This window comes from Musa acuminata, chromosome BXJ2-5 (genome assembly GCF_036884655.1).
Source record: "Musa acuminata AAA Group cultivar baxijiao chromosome BXJ2-5, Cavendish_Baxijiao_AAA, whole genome shotgun sequence".
Lineage (NCBI taxonomy): Eukaryota > Viridiplantae > Streptophyta > Magnoliopsida > Zingiberales > Musaceae > Musa > Musa acuminata.
Window position 1 is genome coordinate 7,871,928 of NC_088342.1, and position 20,877 is coordinate 7,892,804.

General features: G+C 41.2%; 4 protein-coding genes across 4 annotated transcripts; 2 read left to right on the forward strand and 2 right to left on the reverse strand.

Moving 5' to 3' along the window:
- Positions 1-1,434: 1,434 nt before the first annotated feature.
- Positions 1,435-2,167, reverse strand: LOC103984541 (auxin-responsive protein SAUR64-like). Its single transcript, XM_009402056.3, has one exon. It carries the CDS (start codon positions 2,076-2,078, stop codon positions 1,686-1,688), a length of 393 nt encoding a protein of 130 aa, XP_009400331.2. The 5' UTR covers positions 2,079-2,167; the 3' UTR covers positions 1,435-1,685.
- A 3,211-nt stretch (positions 2,168-5,378) lies between these two features.
- LOC135612328 (expansin-like A1) lies at positions 5,379-6,773 on the forward strand. Its single transcript, XM_065108480.1, has 5 exons — positions 5,379-5,644; positions 5,736-5,845; positions 5,917-6,095; positions 6,214-6,343; positions 6,408-6,773. Exons 1-5 carry the CDS (start codon positions 5,524-5,526, stop codon positions 6,654-6,656), a joined length of 789 nt encoding a protein of 262 aa, XP_064964552.1. The 5' UTR covers positions 5,379-5,523; the 3' UTR covers positions 6,657-6,773.
- A 320-nt stretch (positions 6,774-7,093) lies between these two features.
- On the reverse strand, positions 7,094-8,083 carry LOC103984539 (uncharacterized). Its single transcript, XM_009402053.3, has one exon. The coding sequence runs from the start codon at positions 8,081-8,083 to the stop codon at positions 7,094-7,096; it is 990 nt and encodes a 329-aa protein (XP_009400328.1).
- A 2,710-nt stretch (positions 8,084-10,793) lies between these two features.
- On the forward strand, positions 10,794-20,739 carry LOC103984538 (serine/threonine-protein kinase BSK1). Its single transcript, XM_065108479.1, has 9 exons — positions 10,794-11,327; positions 11,429-11,564; positions 12,279-12,412; positions 13,974-14,079; positions 17,159-17,244; positions 18,261-18,449; positions 19,087-19,251; positions 19,380-19,493; positions 20,196-20,739. The coding sequence occupies exons 1-9, from the start codon at positions 11,004-11,006 to the stop codon at positions 20,448-20,450; spliced, it is 1,509 nt and encodes a 502-aa protein (XP_064964551.1). The 5' UTR covers positions 10,794-11,003; the 3' UTR covers positions 20,451-20,739.
- Positions 20,740-20,877: the final 138 nt, after the last annotated feature.

A 20,877-nucleotide genomic window follows, 5' to 3' on the forward strand; every position in this document is an offset into this window, starting at 1 on the left:
CTCAATTCCATTGATTAAAAATCAACTACTCCATGAATTTTGTTTAAGATGCTTAAGAAACTCTTATAAAAATAACCATACAGACTGAAATATACATCGAGCGAATCAAAATATAAACAGTTTTATCAACGTAGAATACATGGTTTTCATCTCTACAGCAAAAAATTAATGGTCTATCTTTTTCAATAGAATGACTTATATATATCAATCATAAATTCATGCACCAATGCTTTCACATTATTTATTGTGTGTTGGTTTATTTGATAAATACAGAAAATATTTTCAAACTATATAAATTATAATTTTAAAATATTTAAACATCATAAATCATGTCTGATAGAAAATATTTGTGTGAAGAGAGATTAAAAGAACAATCTTATATTAATAATATCGAGAGATATATTCAATCTAAAAACTTAAAATTTTAGATTGAATTATGTTTGATTCGATATGTGTTAATATATGTTAACCAAATCAACGAACTACCGGGAAACTGCGATGCCTTGACACCCATGTCTTGTCCATGTTGGGTTGGAGAGAGGGCGAGGCATGTGCACGCCAGCGAGAACACTTCAATTGCTCATTTTTGTGGTTGATGAGAGCGATGGCACAACTTCTCCTTCGGAGGGAAGCTTACTATGCTTTGTTCTTGGCTACCATATGGCCCAGGCTTTCAATGAAGGATGAGGAGGGGTTGGCGGAAGCTTCCCCGAAGCCACTCATTGATGGTCCTTCGATACCATTGGTTGAGTCTTTTTATGACTTCAGTGCAGTTTGAGCTGGAAATTTGGTCTGTGAGAACAGTGGCATTGCTGACCATGAATATGCTGTTTGGATAAGGTAAAGATGGACCTACAGTGTGCCGAAGGGTTCTGTAGCTCATGTGCTTGTTCTTTCTTTTGTTGGATTTGGAATTGCTAATAGATTTTTATTGTTCGCCAGTATGCATATATGTATTTGAAAACATGTCTATTTTTTTTTTCAAACAAAAAAAAAAATTTATTACGCTAATTTGTTAAAATCTTTCGCTTGCGAATAGATGAATATTTTTTTAAAAAAATATTTGCTCAGAAACTATGATATCTTCGTCTAATCCCATGTCAGTGAAAACATAAATTGACTTATAAGACTACGATGAACATGAAAGTAATGATTAGTTTAGTTGATAAAGATTTTGAATCTCTCCATCCGTCAATAATAAAAAAAAATAATGGTGTAAAAGTTTTTGACAAAATAAATTTTTCAAAGAAAAAAAAGAGAAATATATAAAATGATAAGCAGATTTAGTACAATCCACTTCAAGCTTAAACAATAGTATGTTGATCCCACTGCCATTAACCATCAAGTCCTTCACACAAGAGCTTTACAAAAGTAAGTTCAAGAAGCAATAGGGACATCCAAAACAAAATGATCACAAGATTGGTCATTACCAACTAAATACAAGAGAAAAAGGATCTGATTATTACGAATGAAATACAAGAAGCCAGGCTTCAAAATCTGAAAAGCCCTAACGAAGACCCATCCCAACTCCCAGTTGGACTTGGGAGGATAGTGAGGACTCAAAAAGCAAAGGCTCCCGTACTTGGCCTTTGACAACCTTGAAAGCAAATGGACAACCAACTTCTGCTGGTGGGAAATCTCTGTACATGCGACACACGATTCAGTAGACGGAAACATTTGTGCTTCTACGACGCTATTATTTGTTGCTGGTGACATCCGGGATGAACCAGCCTGCACCGGTCTGCATCGATGATGGAGGCAAGCAAAGCCCTCTCCACATCTCCGGACATGCGTCTACCGAGCAAGGAGAGGATGTACTCCATGGAAACCGCGCTGCACGCCAACGTGATCGGCCCATCGCCTGGTAGTCCAAACTCCTCCTCCGACACCCTTAGTAGCTCCTGAAATAGACGGTTCTTGAGGAACGCCAATGGGACCATGAACCTCGCATCGTCCACAGTGTACACCACGAAATGGCCCTTCTCAGCGACCACTGTCGTGCAAGCGCCGGAACTGGGAGCTCTCATCAACGGGAAACCCCTCTTTGCCTTCTCGACAAGTCTCTTGGGACTCAACATGGTTAACAGGGTTGAACAGGCACTTTTCTTCGGCAAACAAACCCTTAGACCGATGGAAAAGCCTTGGATGTGCTTGGGATCACCAAACGTAGTCCTCTACTTATATTGAAGAGGAAGCACCTCAGTCCAGATCTGTATCTTTCAAACGTTGCATTGCAAGGGGAGCAAAGCCATGTGGGAGCTTGCAAGAGGATGTAAATGTGACAGCTATATGTTTAGATTTGGTTGGACGATTCCTTTATGTGGTCGGATAATGTGTTCGTGGTTAGCAGTGTAGCTCCTCCCTTTCCTTCTGGGAGATCTGAGGACATGTAGGTCCATGGGGTTATCCTCGAAAAGATCCTGAACCAACCTAATGAAATGTACACCCTACTGTTACCTTCACCGTCTCTTGGTTTCTAGAGAACATGTAGTTCCTTCTTGAACTTGCATTAGAACCCAAAACACGTTCCTTTACCTTCTTACGGTCAGCCACTACGTGATCCTACACACCATCTCAGTAGCTTCTTCGTAATTGTTGCGGAACTCGATCGTTTTTGTTCGTGACGTTTGGCCATTTGGCTCTCGCGAGGGCTACGGATGTGCTTCTTTTGTTCTTGCAGTATAGGGGATGCATGACAGTAATGGCAAGCGAGCGGTCGCCGACGGGCTTTCGTTTAGGTTTCGCTTTCAGCAGGGCACTTTGTCTGTCTGGTGATGGCAATTGCTCTGCTGACTCGTGAACGCGAACAGCATGGACCGACAAACGCGCCCAAGGCTGGTGGTATAGCTTCCACGGTCGTCGTGGTTGTTCTATCTGCTAATGGCATTTATTGACATGTCACGTATATGTTCCTCGGTAGTAAAGTTCTCTTGAATGGTTTCTGGACGTGTTCTTACACGTCCTCTTCTCAAGAACAGTTTTACCAGTGTAAGCTTACGTACATCGTAATGAAAATTGAAAATCCAGTCCTCATCGGACGTTGACACCATGCACTTTGTCACCTCCATTTCAGCACTACATCTAGACAACACCTATGAGGAAGATAAGACGCATCACGACACTTGGGTTGATTAGATTTGTCTGTGGCTGGCAGCTTTAGATGCCTAGTTTCTTTCGAGTGATCTGAAGACATGTAGGCTCCATGCCATTGGTCATCTTAAATGGATTTCTTAGTTGACCTAACAATATGGGCATCCAAGTGGTTCTTGACTGTTGGATTCTTGCCCATGATCTTTGGAAAAGTTCCGTAGGTTCTTCAACATCTTCGTATATATTAACTGGAGCTCTTCCTCAATTACTCTACAGAAAAAAGTGGAAATCCCACTTTTTGGCAATCATCCAATGATGTACTCTTGGAGAACAATGATCGACACAAATATAACTTTATTCTTGTCATGCAGATATCGTACAAGTGGAAACATCCAATTTGAACTCACTTTTAGAAAGGCAAGACAGCTATATCTGAATCATAATTGAGACAGTCACCTTAGGATCCTGAATTATATGTATTTGCTTTTACGCATCATGGCATCATACCTAAAGACATCCCTGAACTAATCGAATGAACTGGGCATCCAAGTGATAGATTATATAGTCTTTTGGAAGACAATCGACAAAGTTCTTTCTTGTAATGCTGATATTCTGATATCATTTCAAGATCATTCATCTTCTTGTATGCATGAAATGGTGCTTGACATCAGAATCACGACTTTCTAGGAAGCAAGATCATGTGCTTCCTGGTGAGAAGATTAATTTCTGCATTTATGCTGATGTCGAGCCATTAATCTTTTGTGACTGCTACGAATGTATTTTCTTTTGTCCTTGGTGGTGTAGGAATGCATCAAGAACATCATCATTCTAATGATCGATGAAGCTTTCAAAGAACCATGAACCTACGATCTGCTGCTTAAGGTTCTGTACCTTGCGTAGCTGTCATTGACGTTGACAGGATATTGCTGTCTTCTCTTCTCAAGAACATCTCCCAAATGGAGTTATTTGTGATCAACATTCGCCCACATTTTTTTGGATCAAATACTTGGAATCTGTCAGCTAAGACATACTTCTAACCTTCTTTCTCTTAATGCATGGAAAAGGATTTTAGTTGGAAAATGATGAAATCATGTTGAAGGCTACTGTTTCATCAATGGCACCAACAATGTCAGACTGAGATATTATCCATACTAACTCATCGACTTTAAGGTTCTCTGTCTTGAAAAAGAATGTATACTTCTCTTAAGCTGCAAACTTAAATTCTGAAGGTCTCGACAGGTACATGTGATCTCTACCTTCGTTCTTCGAAGCTGCAATATTGCTGAGAAATTGTCAAAGATGATAGCTTGGGGTGGTGGACCGCATGCATGATCGTTGATCTGCTACATGCATCTTTTTGACCGAAACACAACAATCACAAAAGACGCATATACAAATCGAACAATCTCTGCGCTACCTCCCCATCCTTTTTGCACAAAGTTTTCATTCAGTCATGTAGAGGACCACAACATACGCTTTGCATGATGAGGAATCAATGTAGAAAAGATAGAGTAGGACTCGAGGCATTTCATTGTCCTCGTTCAACCCTTTCGGCGCACTGTTCTCGACCACGCATTCGCTTCTCATCAGTCCAAAGCCTGGGCCAATGTGCTACGCTGATGATCAAAGGAGAACTTAGACCAAGTTCATGGCCCTCTTCCACAACCCCGAGCAAATCATTCTGAGAAATGCCATTTGGCATTACTAGTATATCCATTCTAGTTAGTAGTCTTCGCATTTGTTTTTGCCAAGCATAATTAATACTTGCTCACAGCAGAAATGTTGACAAATCATGCTTAGCAGAAACATGCTTCCGTCGATTACTGAGCTAAGCTGGCAAGAATCATTGCAAAAAGTTCCAGAAACAGACAATACAAGCTAAAGTAGAGAGGAAGAGTGTGATCTGCACTCTACAGGGGGCAACTCCTCTCGCGAGCAGTAGCTACAACCCCGACTCTGTTTGACAAATGCAAGAGAAGAGAGATTATCCTGTCAAGGGCTGACGCTTAAAGAGAAAAGCGAAAAGGATTGCTGACTACGATTAGCACTTGTAGCGTCCATATTATTATCTCGTCAATTCTAGAGGCATTTGTTTTCTCATCTCCAACTGCTTTGGACCGACTACTTCACGTCGTCCATTAGATTTCACCCATGGAAAGATACCAAAGGAACAATTAAAACATGGTTCTGAGAAGATGCCGAAAGAGATTGATACTTCATGCATGGGTCTGCTCTTCTCTTCTGACATATGGCTGCAGGACCAGTTGATGGGCGCGTGCATCGGTCAGTTTCCTTTCTAATATTCTTATTGTTCTACACTCATCTTATTGGACTGTTCTGCCCCAAGATCTGGCAACCCAGTCGTCTCCTCTGCCTCGCCTCTATTTGATCACAAGAAGGGAACTTTCCTCCATCTCCTCTCTGAACACCAACATGGGTTGTGACTCTGTCTGCTTGATTTTTGTTCTCTTCCTTCTTCCCTGCTCTGCTATGGCTTGTGACAGGTGTGTTCATCAAGCCAGGGCTGGCTACTCCTCCTCCTCTGCTTTCTCTGGTATGTTGCAGCACTGCAAACTTGTGCTTCTTTAGTTCAGTGCTCCAAACCAGAAGAGGTTTTATCCGGTTCGATCGGTTTGTCCTTACAGTCGGAGCTTGCGGATATGGTTCCTTGGCTTTGGGCTTCAGCGGAGGCTATGTTGCTGCTGCAGGCTCTTCTCTTCACAGAGGTGGTATTGGCTGTGGAGCATGTTTCCAGGTTAGATTCACATGCAATTCCACGTAAAACTTATTGCTCTTGTCAATCATATAATCACTCGTTTTAAGCAGGTAAGATGCAAGAACACGAAGATATGCAGCAGCGGAGGTGTCAAAGTGATCCTTACGGACCTCAACAAGATCAGTGACACCGATTTGGCTCTCAATAGGCCGGCTTATGCAGCCATGGCACGATATGGGATGGCCAAAGAGCTGAAGAAACTGGGCATCGTAGATGTGGAATACAAGAGGTAGTGAGTTGAATGTTGGATGTCAGAGTTGTGGTCAGACATGCATATATTGTTTCTCGCAACATGATAGCCACTGTTGTTTCTGAATCGGAAACTTCTTCTTGTTTGCTGTGATCAGGATTCCATGTGAGCACAACAAGAACTTATCCATTAGAGTGGAAGAGAAGAGCCAAAGCCCGAACTATCTGGCCATCAAGTTCCTGTATCAGGGAGGTCAGACTGATATAGTAGCAGTGGACGTGGCACAGGTAGTAAAAAGGCTCACAAGAACCAATTGAACCGGAGTACTAATGCTTCGCGTTGGGTCCACAGGTGGGATCGTCGGATTGGCAATTCATGAGCCGGGAATACGGACCGGTGTGGAGCACGAACCGGGCGCCTCCGGGGCCGCTGCAGCTCAGAATGGTGGTCACCGGCGGCTACGACGGGAAGTGGGTTTGGTCTCAGGAGGAGGTCCTGCCGGTCGACTGGAAGACCGGGTCGGTTTACGACTTGCGGGTTCAGATCACTGACATCGCTCAAGAAGGCTGCTACACCTGTGACACAAAAGACTGGAAGTGATGCACGCTCGAGCTCTCTCGTTTCAAAAGATTCGATAGGCTAATTATATGTTTCTGCTAACCACAGATCATATATTTCTGATGATAAATAATAATATATACAACCTCCCTGCAAACATGAAGAGTGCATGAAGAAAACAACCAGAGCCATAACGCAAGTTAATTTGCATCTGCTTCTGATAGTGGGTGATGAACAATATGATCTCTTTGCTAACTTCAGGAGGGAATGGTTGCCAAGAAATCAGAGAAGACACATAAATGAGCCAAAACGAAAAGAAAATAAGTTCATGCATGTACATAAAGAGAGTAATAGTATCTCATTCATGTACCTCTCAACAATATAAATGAACAAAAAATTGTATTCTCTCTTATTTCACGTTTGAACCATAATGTGTCGATGATGTATATACGCTATAAATGGAAGTAGTAGTACAGTAGTTAGAAGCCGGGAGTGAGAATGTTGAGGAGGGAAACACGGGTGTTGACGAGAGTCCTAAACACCAGCTCGCTACCCTTCTCCATCTCTGCCATGCAATCCTCCAATTCCACCAACCTTTCCAACGCCCCCATCTCCTCCTCCTCGTCCTCCTCGTCCACCTCCACCTCCTTGCTCTTCTCTGTCCCTCCTCCCTTCTTCAACAGCTTCAACCTCGCCCTCTCTCTCCACCTCATCACTGCAGCCACCCACGTGCATGTCGGCGGCAAAGCAGGTGTAGCCATCGTCGTGGAGGCCGATAGAGCTGCGACTCCATTGAAGACCGCTGCCGAGGTTGCAGCCGTTACTGTGATCACCTCTTTCATTACTTTGGCCAGCTCCGCCTCCTCTTCGTCTGCCGAGCCCGTGAACAGCGGCGGCGACCGTCCGACGACGCGAATTAAGGAAGCCAGCTTGAATAGCTCTTTCTCAACCCGGCGCTGCGAGCGGAGGCAGGAGGAGAGACGAAGCCCGTCGTTTCGGCGGCGGAGGGCGGCGCGGGTGGCAGAGAGGCGGTGCTTCAGGTCGAGAGCGGCGGAGCGGAAGGAGGCGTGGGCATCGGCGAGGCGGAGCAGGTCGTCGAGGAGGCGGTCAGCTAGCCGAGAGTAGCGGCGGCGTCGTCGGAGTGGGTCCTGAGCCTGGGGAAGGCCGAGGAGGTCGGGGAGGGCTGCGAGGAGGAGCTGGACGCGCACGAGTCCGTCTGAGAGCGAGGCGGGAGAAGGGGACGGGCACCAGGAACGGAGGGCGCAGAGTTCGGGGCGGAGGTGGTCGGCGAGGGGGTGGAGGCGAGCGGGCAGGCTGACGGAGCGTGCTCTGAAGGAGAGCTCCGCAGCGCCTCGGGCGGAGCGGTGGCAGGGTTGGCTGAAGGGGTGGGGTACGGCTGAGAAGGAGATGGAGCGGCGGAATCCGATCCCCGCCATCCTTCTCTTCATTTCCTCCATATCAGGCCTCATGTCTCTTTCCTCGACGATGGTGATGACGACGATGGGCTTCGTTGGATTTATACAAAAGAGGGAGGTTGTGCATTTGATGCTTCCAAACTAGCTTTAAACACGTCGGTGTAGGGGGTGGATCCGACGAGCATCTTCAAAACGCCCGAGGCTGGCGCTGTGGACGGAGCTTTCACGTGGAAATCACAAGTAATAGAGGAGATTCCACCTGGTGCTCATGCACCTCCGCCCATCCACGGTCGGCGGCATCAGCGAGAAATGCTTCACATTTCCCGACCCAAATCACAATCACGACTCACGTGGCAGTTGCATCGTAGGTCAACATACGTACCCAATCGGAAGCGCCACGTGTCCCCGCACTCTATGCTGAGCTGGAAGAAATAGTCTATCCGGAAATATCAGAAAAAGAAAGATACAAAACAAAAATGGGTGTAGATGCGGCGGAATCGAGGGCGGCAAATCTAGAGGGAAACTTTCCCACGTCATAAATGCCACTGTACAGCTATGTTTAACCTCCTTTAAAGAACCAAGTGTCCAGTGTTGAACACCGATCAGGAAACATCGAGGAGACAGGAGGCGCGTAGATTTCTCTGATCTACAGCTACTTGATTAACTAATTATAATATATTTTTCTCCATTATAATACAGTAAATACTGTAGAATTTTGTACATCTCAGATTAGAGTAATACAGTAAATACTTTCTCATGGCCTTATTTGTAAGAGAGCAAGCACCAATTAATCACATTGTGGATCTAAAACACTGATCTGATCAAACAATGTTGGGTTCGGCCAGGCTCGGATTAGAGACATCTTGGGTCAAACGATCGAAGCAAATTAATCGAGAATGGTTCGGTCCAGGCCCGGTCCATTTACATCGCTAATTTTGACTACGTCAAGTGCCGCATGCCTGCCATGACATGTAAATTGCATGTCGCAGGAAACGAAACATAATATGGATGATGAACATTGCATGTAGCTAAATCTTCTTATTCTTGTTTGTTAAGTGGCATCTGCTCTGCCCAACCGGCAGCCTAATAACGCCGGTGACCAAAGAACATAGGCGATAGGATGTAACGAGGCCGGACAGCACTCCCATCTCTGTCAGCGTGCGCAACGCAACATCAACGTCGATGGGGTACGCTCGCTGATGTGCTGTCGCACGGCCACCCGCAGTCTGCAGCGAGGACAGCGGCTGCAGGCGACACCCGCACTGCCCAAGTCGCAGCAGTCTCAGCTCCACCAACGCAACGCTCCTTCGCCTGCCCCCGCCACCGTCTCTGTTCTCTGCTTCCCAGATCACAAAAGCGGCTTTGTTTGCGTGTCGGCCCCAGCGGCGCGTACGGCACATCTTGCCACAGCCTGTACACGATCATACGCAAGCCACCAATGATTGGCCACTGCGAGGGGGTTTCACGGATCCCACCTCCTATTCTCTTCTCTCCCACCGCCAAACCCGTCACTGCTCTCTTTTCTGCAAGAATGGTAAAGCCAAAGTTGGACATCAAGCATCGACTGGCTGCACCCATTCGCTACTCTCAGCTCACCTCACCTCATCTCAATACCAGAAGCTTGTCACAAAGCTTCATTTATAGACAGCACCTCACACAGAGACTGCAGGCTGGAACAATAACAGCCCCACATGGGAGAGACACTTAACGGGAGGTTCTTCAGGTGAGTCAGAATAGAAACAGGAATGATTCGGTGATGGCTGCGTCATCGTCGTCCGCAGCTAAAGTTCTTGCTGCGCAATATTATTTCAGCCCCCAGTAACCGTTACTGTTCAAAGGCCATAGCTCAGCTCGACCAGTAGTAAAACATTGACGGTGGAGTGAGCCAAGTGGTGGCTGGAAACTTGGTTCAAACCTGGCAGTCTCTGAGCCTTCTCTTCCCTAGAAGACTAGAAGCAAGAGCGTGGAAGTTTACCGGTCCCTGCAAGCACCCCAATAGAGTGAGGACTAGTCTGGCGACATCTTTAATCTCCGCTGGGTTTCTAGTTTTTCCCATTTCATTTCTTATCTTCAGCAAGATCAAGAACAGGTTCTTGTCTCGGAGGGTAAGAGCTGATGAGCCAATTTGTACATCGTCGGGTTGTTCTTTTTTCTCTTTCACATGGCACAAGCACTGGTACTTCGTTATTCCAGGCCCTGATTTTGACGTGAAGACTTTTCTTTTCTTTTCTTCAACTATGATTCGGGGGGATTAAGGATTAAAAAAAGTGTCGATCCAATGCATTGGGGTCATGCCGAGATGTAGGCAACTCAACCACTCGATCTTGACAAGAAAAAACAGTTCTTCAAGGGAATTATTGAGCAAGCTAAACTTCAACATCAAGCATGCTACATTTGACAGAATTTTTTTGAATTTGTGGTTTTTGGAAGTAGAAAACTTTCTTCCAAAAACTTCGGAAACACAAAAAAAAAAGAATATTTGCAGATCCCGTAACAAGGGGCTCATGATCTGTGAGTTTGAGTTTTCCTTGTTGGTAATTAACATCTGTGACCACCAGAGTTGCATATGATGCCGATAAGGGGTAAGCAACAGTAGCTGCAGGTACTCCAAATACGTTTTTCTTTGTTATGTCGATGCTTGGTCATTCAAAGGAATGGACTGAGAGAAGAGGCATAATAACTTGTACAAGTCCAAACTCCTATCAGAGCAAGAGGAGAGGAATAAAGAAGGAAGCACGCAGAAGCAAGCAAAGAGAGAGAGAGAGAGAGAGAGAGAGAGAGAGAGAGGAAGGAGTAGATCAGTAGAACTCTCCCTCGTCACGTTACCACTGTAAAGCGACTCTTTTTTTTTACCGTTCTCTTACGGTTTAACTGATGCATATTATAGGGGTATAAAGAGGAGAGAAGAAGTTTCCATCGAGAAAGGAGAAGCTTTTCGTAGTCGCCGTCGTCGTCACTGGTGGTGGTGGTGGTGATGGGGTGCTGCAATTCCTCCCTCCTGCCAGAGAACCACCCGGTGGAGAAGCGGAGCCACCAGAGCCTGCAGCAGCAGCAGCGCCGTCCGTCCTTGTCGCTTCAGGCGGCGGCCGAGGGCAGCGGGCGAGAGGTGCCGGCCTTCGCGCAGTTCTCGCTTGCGGAGCTCAAGGCGGCGACCAACGGGTTCAACCCGCAGAACGCCGTCTCGGAGAGCGGCGACAAGGCCCCTAATGTCGTCTACAAGGGCCGGTTGCAGAGCCGCCGGTGGATCGCCGTCAAGAAGTTCGCCAGAACCGCATGGCCTGATCCCAAGCAGTTCGCTGTTAGCTTCTTCCCCCTTCAATTTTTGTTCTAATTCCGCCATGCCTTGCTGTTTCTGGATCACCAGGAAGGAGAAAAATGTTGTTTTGTTGGGATTTATAGGAGGAGGCTTCGGGAGTGGGGAAATTGAGGCACAGGAGGCTGGCGAATTTGATCGGATACTGTTGCGATGGCGAAGAGAGGCTACTTGTGGCCGAGTATATGCCCAATGACACCCTTGCTAAGCATCTCTTCCACTGTATGTATGCCCAGTTCTATGTTTCTCCCTGATCTGAATTGCGAAGCACTGCTAGTTATTGTACCTCTTGAACTGGATATTGCTGTTACACATTGGGGAACCTCTCCTTCTATTAGCAGCTACACGAAGTTGCAAAGTCATTCTTCGGTTTTGGAGGCTGAGTTTGTCATGCTTCCTTCTGCCTGTAGCTGAGTTTTGATTTGGCAACCCCCTTTTTCTGAATTTGGTTAACTAGTACAAGATTGTCAAGTATGAACTTTGTGCATTATGGTAGAAAAGGTTGAGTGGCTTGCCAAAATTGGAAATACCAACTTTTGTTGATAGAGTAATAGATCTATGTAAATTGATCCCCATGACAATTTGGAAAAGTGACATGGTATCTCTGTGCTTTTAAGAAGTAGAAATAGCAAAAGATTAATTTCAAATGCAAGCAAAATCTGATGCATTTGTTTTTTTCTGTATGGTAAACAGCAACTAAGAAATATTTGGCTATTTCTTGTTAACTAGATAAAGTTGATTAAAAAAAATTGATAAATGACAAATGAGGAGGCTTCTTGGAATGAGAGAAATAACTGAATTCTTCAACATCTTGCATCTTATGTAATCAATCCTCATATGTTATGAATCGTTACAGTTCCTTATTATATTTCTTCAATATAAAATAATTATGCAGGGATATGGAATCTTGTTTGTTTATCGTAGTTTTCTTGACAGGGGAAAAACAAACTATTGAATGGGCCATGCGTTTGAGGGTTGCTTTCTATATTGCTGAAGCCTTGGAGTATTGTAGCAGTGAGGGACGGCCACTATATCACGACCTAAATGCCTACAGAGTCCTTTTTGACGAGGTCGCACATCTCTTTCTTATCAAATCATCCTTTTCATTAGTAATTGGAATACTGATATTGTAGGTTGACCTGTCTGAAGGGTATTTTTGGTTGGGCATCAGCTGTGATTCTCTTATAACGTAAAATGTTGCTGACACGAGCATGTTACTCTATATGAATCATCATTCAACTGTATGACATGTTCACTCCATGGACGTTCTTATTTTGTAAATTTGTACACCGTAACCAAGTTGATGTTGCAGAGACGAGCATGTTCCATCCTATGAAAAATTCTTGCAACTTAATTGCATTCTTCATTCTATGATGTTTCTTATTTTGCAAACTTATGCACAGAAAATAAGATGTTGGTTTTTGTTAGATTATGTTGTGAACTTTGTCATTGTTTTTCTAATTGATAAAGTCAAGGGCGAACCCTTTGTGATAAGGTTGCTCCCTTTACTCAATGGAGATCAGGGTCGAGTCAATATGGAATGGAACTTCTATAACTAAAGAACTAATCTTTCAGTGTGACAAAACTTTCAAGATCTGTCAAAAAGCTTTCTTTTCCTGGATTCTCTATCAAGGTTAAACTCTGGATATGAAATGTTAAATCTGTCAGCTTTCAGCAAAGAATCAGAGTCATGTTGGTACTGGTTAGCTAATTGCTTCGGTATGTTTTACAAAAAATTGGTGCCATCTTTAATATACACTGACAGAAAAAGCTACTGAGCTCCAGAAAACCATTCAAAACTACCAACTCTAATGTATGGTGATCTCTGCATGTCTAGGATAAAGCAATATTAAATTCATTTATACATGTGTAACCAGGTCGTCAAAGGTGCAAATTCACAATCAGAAATTTGGGCAGAATTGACCCAAATTGTATGATCTAGCGACTCTGTTTCTGAGGAAAAGGAACATTTTTTATTTCTCCGAGGAAGATAACACAACATAGTTATTACTTAATGTTTTAAGATGCATGAATGAGTGAGATCAAATCTCTTATAGAAACATTTAGAGATATGTAATGCTACTGACAAATTTTATAGGTTGTCTCATTATGCTGCTGTCACAAAGAGCCCATAGCTCATATTTTTTCTCCAATGCAAACTCTTATGCGGCAGAAAACAATGAATCTTTTGACATGTATGTGTTGAATAAAAGGACAGAAAGGGAAAGGGCAAGCAATTATAGACTTTTCCAGTAATCTCATGAAATAATGTTTATTTGCTATTTATTGCTTAATATGCACACAAGTACCAAATTTACATTGCCCATGAGATGTTTTTGTATTTAAATTACTATTATCATAAACCAAAAATGTGTGTAAAGTAGGCAAATTATAAAATTAGTTGACGATTTGGTTCTTCGTAGCTTATAAAATTAGCACACTTCCTGGCTGCTTTAGTCAAAACCATTAATTTCTCTAAATTGTATCAATTAGGGCACAGATAGTATCTTCTCTAGTTCTTGGTTGGCTATCGACAAATACAAGCATGTCATCTTTTGGACTTTGTAAAAAAAAATTATCTCATTGCAATTCCCTTGAAAAGCAGTTACAAAGTTTTTCATCTATATGCAGGATGGTGATCCTCGGCTTTCTTGTTTTGGTCTTATGAAAAACAGCCGGGATGGGAAAAGTTATAGCACAAACTTGGCATACACACCTCCAGAATATTTAAGAAATGGTATTTTCTTATTTTTTATTGAAGATATCTACTACTGACTAAACTTGGGAGTTAGATTTAGTGCTTATCTGAAGTATCATTTTTCAGCATTGGGTATATGTGGATGTGTTCCTGTGATTTCTATTGGATCAGTACTGCTCAGGAAAAAGATTAACTATTCCTACAAGTATCAACTAAAATTTACTGAAATTCATTAGTGTTGCTTCTATCATACTGTGAAAATCATGGTCGAGTTTGAAGAATCTCATGTGGAGGAGCTATATAGACGCCATAAAGCTTGGTAATAATAATCAATTTTTAACAAGTTCCAAACATGGATTTTGTACTGTGAGGATTACCTATTCCTACAAGTATCAACTAAAATTTACTGAAATTCATTAGTGTTGCTTCTATCATACTGTGAAAATCATGGTCGAGTTTGAAGAATCTCATGTGGAGGAGCTATATAGACGCCATAAAGCTTGGTAATAATAATCAATTTTTAACAAGTTCCAAACATGGATTTTGTACTGTGAGGATTACCCTCAAAGCTTGGTAATTTCTGTGATACAATTCTCATGCATTACATCACCACTGTAATGTTCAGATGATGTAAGAACTTTTAATTTTCAGTGGTATTTCCATCAAATTTAACCATAAAACATATCAGAAGCCATCCAACTTAAACATAAAAAATACCATCTAAGAAGCAATAAGATTGTAAGGTTGGTACTACGATAATGTTGCTCCTGTATGACTTGGAAGACCAAGGTTCAAGACTTCGAGTCACGGAAACAACTGCTCTATATTTGGAACTGAGGCTGCATATATTGACCCTTCTAGACCCTTCAAGTTTCTAAAAGATCTTTGATACTGTGCCCAATCCCGAAGTTAGTTCTATACATATGATCAGCGATCAGGAAAATAAATGCAATAGGGGGCGGGTGGAGGAACTTAAGAAGCAACAGGATATTGATGTATGAGCTGTATCATCAAAAGTTGACCAGTAATTAAAATTATAACATATAGCAGCTAATAGCCATACGCCAAAGGCCCTAAATTTGCTTGAAAGAATAATTATGAGACTTAATGGGGTCCTTTGGTTTTCTCTTCGACATTGTCACCTACAGAGATAACTGACTTCTGTAAGCCCCAGTTGACACCTCACCATAGTGTTTCCTATTTTATTATAGATGGCCTTTGCTCTGGCACCATTAACAACTACCCAATAATACATACAAACCTGATAGCATTTATTAAGTGGGCTCGCAACTGGGTGCAAAATGCATAAACCAATTTAATACTAGTAGGCCACTTGGTGCATGCATAGAATTTATTTATTTATTTATGTTCTTTTTCTGATTATGGACCACTGAAGTATCACAATATTTTTCACTCAAATTTATAATTCATCTCAAAACTTGAAAAAATCCCTGAATTCCTCAAGGTGATATGAGTTTGTAAAGGTTTTATGAGATTGAAAACAGGAAGTGTTTGTGGACACTTATGATCTCTTAATACACACCACTTCACCAAAATACTGTATCTTTTTACAACAATGCTTGAGTCGTATGATTCCTAAAAATCATTGGATCTACAAGCACCTTCCTATCAACCATCAGTATATGTTATGACATATGCTTTCCATCTAAATTCTCTCCTTAAAGTTTACAGTTGTGTTGCTTTTTGTCCTTGATTCCTTGTCCCTGCTAAATTAGTGGTTCATTAACTTGCATATTAAGTCTTATATATCTTGCACACAATTAAAAGTAATTCTGAAATACAATTCATAAAAACCTAGAATCTTACCAGATGGAACAAGTTTTAGCCACTATTTTGGGCTTCTTAAAACTAAAAATGTCTAAGTCATTTTCAATTCTGGTTTTGCGCTAACACAACTATGCAGGTTTTTATGCTTTTTCTTTAGAGGAAAAGGAAAATTAATTAATTAATTTCGAAGGAGCACCTCGCATCTAGTCCCATTTACCGATGAATGATGCTTTTTAGGATAATATGCCATGAGAGACACCGAATGGGGTTTTGTGCAACCTTTCTCCTCTCATGGTTCTGATTTATGACTCTTTGTATAAAATACAGACACCTGAAATTTCAATTGGCTATGCCACTACAACTTGAGTCTCACACCACCGTTTTTGGAATGGCAATGACATTTGTGGCACCCATCTTATCATGCGATAATAACAAATATTTGAATTTATCTCATGCATATAGTAATCATGTCTATATCTGTATGTTTTTATATACATGTACATTTGCACATAAAGACATATCTTCTTTTATATCTAACTTAAGTGACAATTACTTCAACTATATTATTGACCTGTCAACCTTAACTTACTTTCCTAATATCTGTTTCCAAACCATTCTCTTCAGTTTGAGTTTGGTACTTCTGTTTCCCTATAATAACAGTTTGTTTGCCTTTGTTGCCAACTGAAGACAAAATGCAAAAGTATTAAGGTTAGTTAACTTGCCATTAATATTTTACACAGGATATGCATTTCTTCTTCCAGTCCATCATGGTCATCAGGACCATATCTTTGACATGTCATCTTGATAAAATTTTCTAATGGTTGATTGGATCATTTGACAGCTTTGGATTCTTCCTTAGCAGCATCAGTTCATTCTTGTCTTCTAGTACGTTTACTAATGTTCTGTTAGTAGGACTGTGATTTCTACTCTACTCCACCTTGAATATTGCATGATTACTAGGAAATACATGAAGTTAAAATTTCATTCCAAAGAACTGTTTCTTTTATCCTATGATGTCCTCAAGTTGGTTGGTGAAATTTGTTAGTTCTCTTTTGTTTCTGTTAATCAGTGCTTATGGAATTACTCTTTTTAGGGTGGGGATCTAATGAAAAATTTTTAGTGAACACTGTTTGCCTAGGGCTTTTATATCTTTTCTTGTTGTGATATCTCGATTCATATATATTAATTTGGATTTGGTTCTGCTCATGAACTTTTAGATACTTGATTCATGTATCATGTAATTAGCTTTACATATGCAATTTTATACTGTCAAAATGAACGAGAAACAAGTCCACAAGCAAAATAACTGAAATCTTATTGATCTCTGCAGGGAGAGTAACTCCAGAGAGTGTCATATTTAGCTTTGGCACTGTCCTTTTGGATCTTCTCAGTGGAAAGCGCATTCCTCCAAGTCATGTTAGTATTTCTTTCCTTTTCACTTTTTGTCTTTTAAGTATTGGCAGTAGGACCTTCAGAACTTGTCACATTAGAATGCAAAGATTAGTAGATATATCCTTGTTGCATCAGAACTTGACATTTGCAAGAGGGTAGTAAAATTATTAACATTCTGTAAATTCAGGTGAAATAAAATGGATAGTGCTCCTAGAATTGTGTGATGTTAATATTTCTCTGACACATTAAGAAGCTCATACAAGAAAAATCGTAGAGGCTCATGCCATATATGGTTTTATAGCAATGGAGAGGCTCTGAATATAGATAGCCAGAAAATTCAGGATAGTGTATTTGGTGGATCCATGGGATAGATGAGATATTTAGTGATAGGGAAATAGTTATCTTAACATACGCAAGGAATATTAAAGATGAATTTCCTATTGTCAAAAGTTTAAGAAAGATTTTGGAAAACCTAATGCAGTGTTGCTAAGAATTTGTTCTAAACATCTAAGGTTATTGTAGATGAAGTCTAATATTTTGCAATATGCTAGTACAGTTGCAATAGGATATATCATTGATATCAACGATTCTGTGCCCTGGTCGTTGATTGTCATAGCAATAAATCTGGTGGTAATTTTATCTTTTATCAACTAAATTGTACTGATGAAAGTTCTTGAAAATCATTTAGGGTCTAAATTTAAACCAAGTTCAGGTTTATTTGTAAAATAAATAACCTATTAGGTTATCTGTCTTGACATATTAAATATTCATTTATATAACTAGACTATAAAAAATTATTTGATGTGATTCAAGTACATGGTACAGAAAACTTTATGAACTCAGTAAAAGGAATATTTATGGAAAACTATGTAATTCAACAACACAATGGTTTGAGAAAATATAAATGAAACTGTTGGCTGTAAGGAGAAGTTGGTGATATTTATAGATCCCTGATATCATATGCATTCGCTTGAACATTTTTGTGCACATACAAATTTGTGATTTCTTTTAGTTAGTTATTGAGATTGAAGTTCTTGCAGGCTCTTGACATGATAAGAGGTAAAAACATCTTAGGCTTAATGGATTCACACTTGGAGGGAAATTTCTCATTGGAAGAGGCAACAACACTGGTTGACCTTGCTTCTCAGTGCCTACAATACGAACCTAGGGATCGACCCAACACAAAGATGCTGGTGGCAACACTTGGTCCATTGCAAACCAAATCAGAGGTACAGTCTTCTTTCAGCTTCTATTCAAAGCTACATGAGTTAGACTAGCCTGGATATGGGTAGTTTTGATTGGGTGTTTTTACCCATCTCTTTTGTAGCCTCTGGCTAGTTGATTAATAGATGCTTTCTTCCTTTTCAAAAAGAAAAATAATTTGTGAATTGGCATAATGTTTTGGCAACTCAAAAGGTATAGAAACTTCAACCTAATCATTGGTATGATGAACCTGAATGAAGACCAAGAGATGGTGCAGTCCCCTCAAAAACTGAAGCTTACATTTTTGTTTTGGTATGGGCCTTTGGCAATGATTAGTTCATTTGCCTCCTAGAGGCTTCCTAGAGGCCTGCTATGACACTTGATTGGATGTTCACAGTTCACCAGATCAATGTGCAAAGGCTTTTAGTAAATGGGTCAGGTCTCAATGAGGTCATGTTGACTTGACAGGTTTAGATTAGGATTGCCATCTCTAACATGGGAATTATCTCTTAAACACTAAAGGTTTAGTGTTTTGCTCTTCAATTTAATGGAGGATTGCAAAGTGCTGTTTTGTTTTTTGTTGATCATGCCACAAATGTGTTGAAACTTGATTTCTGCATTTGAAGTTTGTTCTGGCGTGGCATAATGCTTTTTGATACACAGGAACCATCTTATGTTATGTTGGGTATTGAAAAGCATGAAGAGGCCCCTCCAGCTCCTCAGCAACCTCTTTCACCAATGGGGGAAGCCTGCTCCAGAATGGACCTTACTGCCATCCATCAGATTCTAGTAATGGCACACTATAGAGATGATGAAGTAACTAATGAGGTATCATTGCAATTTTGACATAAGAGATTGTCTTCGATTGCTATTTCAAATATTCTGTTTATAGTGAGGCCTGTTTCAGTTTGTACAGTTGAATATGATGATCGATAATATTCTCTTCCTGGTATCAGTTATCATTTCAGGAGTGGACACAGCAGATGAGGGATATGCTGGAAGCAAGGAAGCGAGGGGATTTTGCCTTCCGTGATAAAGATTTTAAGACTGCAATCGAGTGTTACTCTCAGGTACTTCTCTGCCATAGAATCAAAGATGAATTTTGACCTGATGAATTAAGCCAGTTTCAATCAAAGAGACCAACTTAATGGCTCATTGTTTGGGATGGAATTCTATTGCACATAAAAGTAAATTTCTCCAAGTTGTCAATCACCCTAGCATGATGCACCTAGCTACCGTGACAAATCCTATAGCCCTGTCCACGGGATGTTATTTCCTACTCCTCACTACGTCCGATACTAGTCAAACCTGATGAGATAATTGACCTATTAACTTTGTTGAGTTTGAATTATTGGTCAAAATACCTAAACTCAAGTTAATAATATTATAGCCATATAATCCCTTTTAAGTCTATTCGAATTTTACACACTCTCAATGTGAAACTAAGCCGGTTATACATGGTGATGGTAATGTTCCTATTGCTTTTTCTTTAGGGCTTCTATCTGCATCTTCAGGTAATCTGACTGAATGAATATACTCGTCAAATATGTGGATACTGATACCTTTTTTCTTTTCCGTGATAGTAGAGAAGTACTACTAAGTTCAGATTATTTTTACCCTTCCCAAGTAATGAACTTTTATTAGCCGTATGGTCTAGTGCATATAAGTCATTATACTATGCAGATTGCACTCCATCACAAGTCCTACTAACTTCAGAATTTGAGAGTGAATTCCTCATGTTGATGTTATCACTGCCTATTTTTTGCTTGCAGTTCATAGATGTGGGGACAATGTTCTCACCTACAGTCTATGCAAGGCGAAGTCTGTGCCATCTCATGTGTGATCAAGCCGATGCTGCTCTACGGGATGCGATGCAGGCACAATGTCTCTACCCCGATTGGCCCACCGCTTTCTATATGCAAGCAGTTGCCCTGGCCAAGCTGAACATGCAGGGGGACTCCCTCGACATGTTGCAGGAGGCCACAGCTCTAGAAGAGAAGAGGCAGAAAAGTGGTAGAGGTCCATAATGCACCTCTGCATGTTGTACTTGTATCTTGTCCCCATCACTTGGTTGCCGATTTGAGTTTAGCCATCATGTGAAATCTGTGATTGTGGTGCCGTGGGAAGATGTATTATAGGGAAAGTGCTTTGGTTCAATCAGTGCATTTGGTTTCCCATTGCCTGGTGTATTCTTTGGCCCAATCATTTCCTGGTTGATTTCTTTTACCTTTATTTTTCTTTGGTTGTTACATTCCAATTTGGACCAAGGATCGATATCCGATGATATAAATCGTACCAGTGTCTATTTTGTTGTCATGTTCCAGTGATATCTGTTAGTATAGATCACCCAAAATCTGGTAATCATACAGGTTTCATGTTGATGTTGAACCTTGGTTTTGTAAGTTATATATGCCTTAATACTTTAGGTGATATTAGATGTGATATTGATCATTC

Bases quoted from the DNA above. Each gene is read 5' to 3' on its own strand.
- LOC103984541 (XM_009402056.3), bottom strand. From the start codon at position 2,078: ATGTTGAGTCCCAAGAGACTTGTCGAGAAGGCAAAGAGGGGTTTCCCG.
- LOC135612328 (XM_065108480.1), top strand. From the start codon at position 5,524: ATGGGTTGTGACTCTGTCTGCTTGATTTTTGTTCTCTTCCTTCTTCCC. The intron at 5,645-5,735 runs GTATGTTGCAGC...TTGTCCTTACAG, and splicing joins CTCCTCCTCTGCTTTCTCTG to TCGGAGCTTGCGGATATGGT. The intron at 6,344-6,407 runs GTAGTAAAAAGG...TTGGGTCCACAG, and splicing joins TAGCAGTGGACGTGGCACAG to GTGGGATCGTCGGATTGGCA.
- LOC103984539 (XM_009402053.3), bottom strand. From the start codon at position 8,083: ATGAGGCCTGATATGGAGGAAATGAAGAGAAGGATGGCGGGGATCGGA.
- LOC103984538 (XM_065108479.1), top strand. From the start codon at position 11,004: ATGGGGTGCTGCAATTCCTCCCTCCTGCCAGAGAACCACCCGGTGGAG. The intron at 17,245-18,260 runs GTTAGTATTTCT...AAGTTCTTGCAG, and splicing joins AGCGCATTCCTCCAAGTCAT to GCTCTTGACATGATAAGAGG. The intron at 19,252-19,379 runs GTATCATTGCAA...TCCTGGTATCAG, and splicing joins ATGATGAAGTAACTAATGAG to TTATCATTTCAGGAGTGGAC.